General features: G+C 43.2%; 1 protein-coding gene across 1 annotated transcript in view; it reads right to left on the reverse strand.

The window, feature by feature from the left end:
- Positions 1-6,416, reverse strand: part of NEDD9 (neural precursor cell expressed, developmentally down-regulated 9) — a 39,191-nt gene extending 32,775 nt beyond the window's left edge. The window contains exon 1 of the mRNA XM_027745075.2: positions 6,357-6,416. Coding sequence (XP_027600876.2) covers positions 6,357-6,389 — 33 coding nt within the window. The 5' untranslated portion in view covers positions 6,390-6,416. The remainder of the gene's footprint in view (positions 1-6,356) is intronic.
- Between the last annotated feature and the right edge of the window lie 2,411 nt (positions 6,417-8,827).

An 8,827-nucleotide genomic window follows, 5' to 3' on the forward strand; every position in this document is an offset into this window, starting at 1 on the left:
TAAAATTTTCAACCTTGCTGTCAATAAGGCCTGCTTAAGAAGGGGCTTCTGATGTGCTGATTGCACTCCTGTAGAGTAAACCCATTCTTAATACTCTTCCTTTTCCAGGCAGGCTAATCCACTCTGACTGTGAATAAAGTGTTTTTAAAACAAACACAAAAATCAAAAGGTGAGAATTTGCTTCATCCCTATCGAGGAAAAAAAAATATACAATTTTTTCATGCTAGGCACTTGTGTTTCTAGGACTGAAAACTATAACTTTAGCAGTCCTGTTTCATGTCAAATGGAAGCTACATCCAAATCTGCTGTGGAAAAATGAACTCCTTAAAATTAAGACAGTTTCCACTACTGCAATGTCTAGACCAAAAGGCAAAAGAAAATGGTCACTTGCCAAGAGCAGCCTACGATAATCAGGCAGTAATATGCAAAGGCCACACTCTGAGCTGCTATAAAGTGACCCAGCTTCACTGATGCTGAAAGCTGCAGCCATTTACAGGCAGGAGAACCTCTAAATGCAGCTTTACTCAGCAGTAGCCTGACCAAATAAATATTGCTAAATACATGCCATAAATATTCTTTTTGTAGTACAGTCCCAGATGACTATCTGATCAAGCCTACTGAAGCCTTGGCATAAAGAATTTTTCAGGGGTCAGAGGACTGTTCTAACACATAAATGTCCACTGCTGTCATGGATGCTAAGAGAGCATGTATTACATAAAGAAGCATCTTGAAAAGTGATTTGCGCATTTACGATTCCAAATGTCACTGAATGTGGGCTCTTACAGAGATGTGTGGACTTTCATGTCCTAAGAAGTTCAGCTACTTGTCTCCATCAAGTGCAGCCAGAAATGGGAGCAGTAGAAGTTAAGGGTTCTCCACAAGTGTTGCAGCTAAGGCAGAGACTTGCATGTGCTCCTCTTCAGTGCTTATGTCATTTCAAAAATGGAATTAAACTTTAGATCTTGAGAGACAGGTGAGTTCCTAAATGCTGATGGTATGAATGGGATTTAAGTACTTAAATGTCTGTGATAAGCTAATCCAAATAAAATAAGCAAAATGAAACTGACTTTCCTTAGGCCCTTAAGTGACCTAAGCCCATCTATTGTATGCAGAAGGCATTCCCATGCCCCTAACATCTTTGATAACAGCAATATGACAAGTAGGAAGTTCTATGTTCCTGGTTTTCTCCTTTTTTTGTATGCAGAGAGATACAAAATTGTTTGCTGTTTCCAAATACTGAGGGAACATCCTCTTCTCCTGTACTTCTGTGCAAGACCAGGACCTCATGCTTGGCTGAGGACTGCCATGAATGCAAGCTCTTTACAGGAAGACAAATAGGCTTCTTGCCTCCTGTTGTTTCTAAAGTTGGCCATAGCAGTCAGTAGGTACACCCACTCTAGTTTTGGTGCATGAAAGTATGATTTGTGAGAATTGCCTCTCACTTTCACTCGGGTCACTAGATGCACCTGGTCTTGCTGCAAGGACTCTGGTCTTTATAATGGAGCACAGGCAGTTCAATAATATAAATGTCTCCCAAGACACCCCACAGAGGATTTCAATGTTCACTGATCAGGTATCAATGCAAGTATAATCTTTTCTAACCCCACTTGTTGCTGTGCTTGAGACTGTAAGATTCCAAAGACGAGTTTGTATGTGGGAACTGTGCTCCAACATTTAACTGTGCTCCAACACTTAACGAGTTCACAATAATGCTGCATAAGACTTCTCCAAAGTCTACCATATATTCTGCAAAATAGTGGTTATTGGCTTAGAAAGGCTGCAGAACTCTCCTGAAAAGTGCTTTCATTTTATCTTTGCAGAAGATGTTTCCATGAAGTCTTACTACTAGGCACTTCTCCTGTGCTCTATCTGGTAGGTCCCCCTTGATGAAGTCTTTTGACAGTATGGCACTGTTTGGAATTAGCAGTGTTGAATCAAGAAATCTCAAGGCCAAGTAAGTCTAATATGTCTGCAACCTCTAGCAGGACCTTAAAAGTATGAGTAAACCCCCCCAGATAAGTATGTAATACCTCTTGTACTATTTAGAGTCAAACTGAATTGGAACTATCAAAGAAATAAGGAAGACTTGTTCATCTGATAGTTCTGTTTCCCCATCGAATACTCAGAACTACTGGACAGAGACAGATTAGGCTACCAGCTTCTCGATTAAATAGATTTAAAGCTACATTACTCAAGAAGAGTTGGTAGCATAAAAACACAGAAGTTTAGAAATCACGCCAAAAACTTCCATGCTGTTAGGTCTAATGCTTTATGATGGCTCTACTTCCTCTAAAACAAGTCTTGTAACATCCCTAAACCTCAGCATCTCCATCTGTACAACAGAATTAACAGCACTTTGCTATCCTACAAGACTTTGAATACTGTTGTGGGAGTTTCTCAAACACCCTGAGGTATTGAGGCACTTACCTCTATTGAGTATACAAATACATAAATCTACAGGGGGGTATGGGAGGGGAGGGAGGGGCACACAGAGGCCATAGGGGGGAAGAATGGGAATCTGAAAATGACAGTGGCCATCCAAGCTTTGTGAAGGAGACAGTCCTTCTGCTACATCTCACTAGTGCTGATGCTCATGTAGGCCCAAGCCTTCTAGACTCTGGCCACCTCACTTCGTACACACACAGATGAGAGAAAAATCATGAAGCTTTCATTGCAAGAGAGACAGCACAAGCTTGGACAGTTTTTCCTCTTGTTGGTTTGTTCCTCTAATACTACATATTACAAGGTTTTTACAGTTCCTATTTACTTCTAAGTTTGATTGTCTCCCTGTGATTGATGAGATACTGAAAAAAATGAAAACTAACAGGAGTGAAGAATAAACAAAGCAGAGGATTTTGGTTAATAAAGTACAGACAGTTCTTTTTCCCTTTACATGGTCCAACACTCAAAGTCTTTCATTGCCAGGGTTACAAGCAGCTTTTCACAAGCATTTCTGGTTGGGAATATTGTATTTCTTCCCAGGGACACTATTTTGTTTGTCTTGGCGTGCAGACATTGTAATCAAGTCTATATATTACAGGACTGTGCTTTAGCACAAATGGCAGGAATTTCAAACCCCATTTAGTTTTCTTCCTTGCCCAACAAATTATCTAAAAATAGATAATCAAGACCTCATACTTTACATCTACGTCATTCCTTTTGGCATAAATGAAGCAAGGAATGCAGCATTTTTTCCTCTCCTCTTTCACTAACAGTTTGGATGTTTTAGTAAACAGATAAGTCCCCCTTTCTTCCTCCTCCCTCTTATTTTGTCTTGGTTGTGAACAGCCAACAAGCTACAAAAGCCCTGTTATGATAATGTCTTCTTCCTTTTTCTTCTGTTGCACTTTTACTTTTATGGTCTGAAATAAGAGCATTGGAATTGCTGACCAGATATATCCTCTCCAATCCATGTTCTTCTCTGATCATGATAACCCAGTGGTATTTCTGTTCCTACAGAGTATATTATAGCTGTAACTGCTCCATCCTTGGAATCATAGTCTAGGTTTTGTTTCAGAAAAGGATGACCCTACCTTCTGGATCACAGAATACTGGAATGGCATCCTGTGAGAACTTGATGGGATGCAGTTATGTGGTACATCGAGATTTAGCACAAAAGCAAGCTGCTGTCATTAAAGAACTGATGTGTTGTCCTATTACAGCCACACCCCTACAGCAATTTGTTTCTCAAAGTACATTTTAGACAACTAGCACTAAGACATGCTAACAAACAACATAAATATTTGTTATGCTTAACCTTTTCTATCTATCCATAGCTTAGTTAGAGTAACTTTTGTGTTCTCCAGTATTGAACTAGTACATGAATGGTAGATTAGACCTAACCTGGGGTCAAATTTGTCTTTGCTTTAAACAGTCATGTCAGTTCTGAACTTGCTTAAATCCACAGGGATTTTCCCATGGCTTTCAGAGGATTCAGACTTGAGTATTAAGTTGGAAGAATGCATAAAAAGTGAGATGGACTTTAGGTGAAGAAAGAGAGAGAGGGAACAAGTTTTGAAAATGTTTGAGTAAAAAATTGGTAGATTGAGTATCAGAAAGGATTTCTAGACCAGAAATGACCTCGGAATTAGTCACACTGAAAGTAAAGCCATGACTGATGGAGAGACGTATTCAGGGTCTCATCCATGAATCAGTTTCACTTCTGTCCTGCTGTTAATACTCTAAATTAAACTATAGCAAGAATTTCAATATTTCATTAATTGAGGCCTTATGGACTATCACAATGAAAGCAAAGAATGACAGGCCCCAGTATAACACCAGAAGCAGTCAAATAGAGCCGAATCTGCACCTGGATGCTAAGCCTCTGAAGTGATGGTATGTCTCCAGGCATCATGTGTGCCATGAACACTCTCTGTTCCTTTATTTCATGTATACAACATAAAAAATAACACTTTGGTTTTCCTGTAGGAAGATAAAAGAAGGAAAATACCAGAAGAACAAATACTGAATGAGCAGGTATTTCTTTACTCCAGGGATAAGAAATAGATCTAAGGATGTTTGTCACAGTTCAACAGTGTAAATAACTACTTCACATTTCCCAGGGAAAGTAAACACTCTAGTCTAAGGAGAAGGTTTTTGAGCCAAAACCCTCAGTCTTGTCTTTTTTTTTTTTTTTTTTTTAATGGCTGGTTCTTTCTGTGTTTAGCTTTCTCTATCTAACATTACACAATCACACACCCAAACCAAAATTCTCATTCCCACAAGACAGGGTAAAGGAAACATTACAGAGCAGGGAAGACTTCCCCCTTTTGAGCCACCCTGTCGGTCCTTATTCTTGCAGTGCCCCTAGGCTACATAGGACACAAGATCTCCTTTGCAGTCGAGGAAGGACAGGCGGTGACTTGACAAGAAATCAGGACCATTATTTTGCTACTGTGATACAAAAGTTGCTTAGGCATGGGCAGTCTGAAAGCAGTTGGTGAGCTCTGGACTAACAGCAACAGTGCTCTTCTACCCTCAAGTGCCTGATGTAATGTGCTCAGCGTAACAGCTTCTCTAAGCAGGTATAAAGTCTACCTGAACTGATTAGAGGCAGAGTAGATAGGAGAAAAGAGATGAATTTGATCTCAGATTTCAGATCAGTCAGTTGATATGCAATGAAAAAAAACCAGCCATCAGATCCAGATCAAATTTTCAAAGTTGTGGATTATCCTTATTGATATACATCTTATACAATTTCTTTTTTCCTTATTATTCTTAACCACTATGAGACTGAGAAACCATCAGCAGCTTTGAAAACTTAATTCTGACCTTTCCCAAAGTTTGGGTATGAAAGATCCAGAAAGCTTGGTCTGAACAAAGAGATTACAGAAAAATATGAAAATATATGCATATTTACAGAGATATCACTTGTACTTTTCACTCTGCCCAGGTTCAAAAGCCTTATACAATGCTATAGCATCAGCACTCTTTTACACTACACTGCCTAAATTCAGTAAGGAGATGGACTTCACTTCCAAAGAAACTTGGTCTCCAAGTAAGTACATAGCGTGCCATTTCCAAAATCACCTTTTTATTGACGCTGAAGTTATTTTTGGCAGGAGAAGGAAAGTTTTTCCTTCCCTCCCCCTTTTTTCCAATCACACAAGATTACGGTATGTCCGTACTGTAATCTAATGCCCTGTGGGCAATTCTGTACCTTGCCCAGACGTTTTTGAGTAATATTAAGATGAAAGCCTCTACATTTGTGTCTTTTGAAGAAAAAAAAATCCAACCCCCCAAAAAAAAGCCCCTCCAAAAAACCCCCAAAAACCTAACCACCAACCACCTCTGGCAAAAGGTTGCTAAAAGCGATTATTTAATAAGTGGGGATAATGGGATCTAATAAGGAGGATAGGCTACGAACTTTTTAAAAAATATATGTGGGTTTTTTTCTCTCGCTTGTGAACCATCAAACAGCACAGTGATAAGGAAACATACACAAAGGGCTGGAAAGAGGGTAAATTACCTCAAGGGGACAAGCGGCGGTACCTGTCCCAAACCGCGTCTTGCCATCGCGCACCAACCTTCTGCGTTTCCCGCGATCCCGGGCTCGCGCCGTTATCCAGCGCCAGGGGGACAGGCGGGGAGGGGAGCCCCTTTCCCTCCCCCCCCCCCAACACCCCACAGCACCCGGGGTCCCCTTTCGCTGCCCCCTCGTTCCCCGCAGGCACCTTCCTCGGGGCTCTGCGCCTGGGGACAGCGCAGGGGAAGGGATACCCGGCCGCCTCCCGCGCACACGGCTTGCCTTGAGAGGAGCCCCGAGCCTTCCGCCACTCGCCTCCTGTCCGGGCTGCGGCCCCTGTCAAACCCCTGAGCCCACCCGAGAACAGCGCCCGGCGGCGGCAGCGGCTCACCTTGTACTTCATGGCTACGGCTCGCTCCACCATTCCAGCAGCAGCTATTCCTCGTCCCGCCGCATCCCCGCGGGCTGTGCCCGCCCCGCTCCCCGCCGCGCCGCCAGCCTGCCCGGCTCATTTGCATAGCGCCCTCCGCATTGGCCACGGCCCGGCGCGAGCGGCCCCGCCCCCGGCCCCGCCCCCGGCCCCGCTCCCCGCCGGTGGGGAGAGGGGAGAGGGGAGGAAGGAGGCGGGGGAGGTACCGGGGTCGGGACCGGGCTCGGGACCGGGCTGGGCGGGTCCGGTCGCTTCCAACTCCGGTGTCCGGAGAGAGACAGACCCCTCAGAGAGCGAACGCTGGCGGCTCTGCTCCCTGGGACCCCCGTCCGTGCCTTTTCAAAGATGCTCGCGTCGACTTTTTCCCAGAGGAAAAAGGACCTGTGGGTGTTGGTCGGCAGCCGGCGGAGCGCGAGCCAGCCGTGTGCCCGGGTGGCCAAGAAGGCCAATGGCATCCTGGCCTGTATCGGCAATAGCGTGGCCAGCAGGACTAAGGAAGTAATGTTCCGTCTGTATTGGTCACTGGTGAGGCCACACCTCACATCCTGTGCCCAGTTCTGGGCCCCTCACTACACTAAAGACATTGAGGTGCTGGAGCGGGTCCAGAGAAGGTCAACGGAGCTGGTGAAGGGTCTGGAGCACAAGTCTGATGAGGAACAGCTGAGGGAGTTGGGATTATTTAGTCTGGGTAAGAGGAGGCTCAGTGGGAACCTTATTGCTCTCTGCAGCTCCCTGAAAGGAGGTCATAGCCCGGTGGGGAGCAGTCTCTTCTTCCAGGCAGCCAGCAATGGGACAAGAGGAAATGGCTTCAAGTTGTGCCAGGGAAGATTTAGACGGGGTATTAGGAAGAATTTCTTCATGGAGAAGGTGGGTAAGCATTGGGCTGCCCAGAGAGGTTGCAGAGTTACCAACCCTGGAGGTCTTTAAGAAATGACTGGACATGGCACTTAGTGCCATGGTCTAGCTGACATGGTGGTGTTCAGTCAAATGTTGGACTCAGTGATCTCAGAGGTCTTTCCAATCTAAATGATTCTGTGATGGTGTAAACCTTTTCCATCCATCCCTTCCTTAGCCACTTTTGTCACTTTTGGAGGGCCTGAACACTGCTCCATTCCTGTCTTTGCAATTATTTTTGTTCTCATTTGTCCCCAGAAGATGATCTTTTTAACTACTACTGCTCAAATTAAAATGCCAAGTGTTCGCTTTGCCTGGCTGCTATTTAAACACTGATTAGACACCAGAGGCCAAGAATCCTTTAATGGTCTAGAGATGTCCATTATGAAGAGTGACCATGGTAAATACGGATTATTTGGAAGAGAGTAATAATTAACTCTGGTATCTTGGGGGCAGGAAAGAGCAGGGAAAATAAAATGTGTCATGATTCTCCATGCTTTTTAAGTCAGATCCCTTAATCAGGCATGATTACTATGGTGAATATAATAGGAACCTTTGTGTATGGGACATACTCCAGCTTGTTTAGATGAACAGGAAATAAATTCTCTCCTTTTTGCCTGAGCTGGATCTTACCCAATATTTCTAGGTCACAGATGGACTCAAGGCTATTTCTGGTGGACTAAGGAAAAACAGCAAAGAATAATCTTGTACTACCAGATTACAAACATCACTACATTCCATACTGCATCATTATCCTTAAATTCTCATGTGACTAATCCTCTAGAGAGGGATCCTGTTGCTAAAATGGCTTTTTGACTGATAAAGAATGTCATACTTTTATATGCAATCTCCTCCGTTCTCTAATTACAGCATAAAATATGTGGCTGTACTGTACAAATTTACTAAATGCAAAAATATTTTATGTCATCTTCCTGACTGCACATGCCCTAATAGCTCATCAGTGTGAGCCCCTGTCAGAACAAAAGATGTCTCAGTAATTAGTGAGAAGAGTGAGCTCCTGCTTTCTGCAGCGCAGAGCGTGCCACTGTGGCTGGGTTCCAGATGCGGTGCTGTAGCTTCACCAGCTCTGACCCCTCCTAGGGGTTTTTCCCTGGGTCTTTCTTTCAGTTTTTGTTGTTGCTATTGATTCTTCTAATTTCCCAAGAAGATATGGGAAACAGATAATATTTTATATGCACTGGGTTTAGGGCAGTGTTGTTTTAAGTGCAGCATCAAAATAAATTTGGGTAATTTCAAGAGAAATAAAATCCATTTGTATGCTGTGTCCTTAGACACTTTAATTAAGAAGAGAATTCTTCCAGTGATTATATATTACCAGCTTAGGAGAGTACAAGTCTCTTTGGAGTATTTCTTAACTGAAGAGTTAAGAATCAAAGAACCTTTGATTTTCTTTTTGCATGTTTTTGCCCTTCATACTGCAAGGAGAAAATTTCTGCTAAGTACAGATGATGTAATGGATAAGGTGTTAGCATCCAAATCCAGTTCCTTGAATTAGGTCTGTATAATCTCTCTATGTG

This window comes from Pipra filicauda, unplaced genomic scaffold (assembly GCF_003945595.2).
Source record: "Pipra filicauda isolate LSUMZ 115617 unplaced genomic scaffold, ASM394559v2 scaffold101_size5749837_pilon, whole genome shotgun sequence".
NCBI lineage: Eukaryota > Metazoa > Chordata > Aves > Passeriformes > Pipridae > Pipra > Pipra filicauda.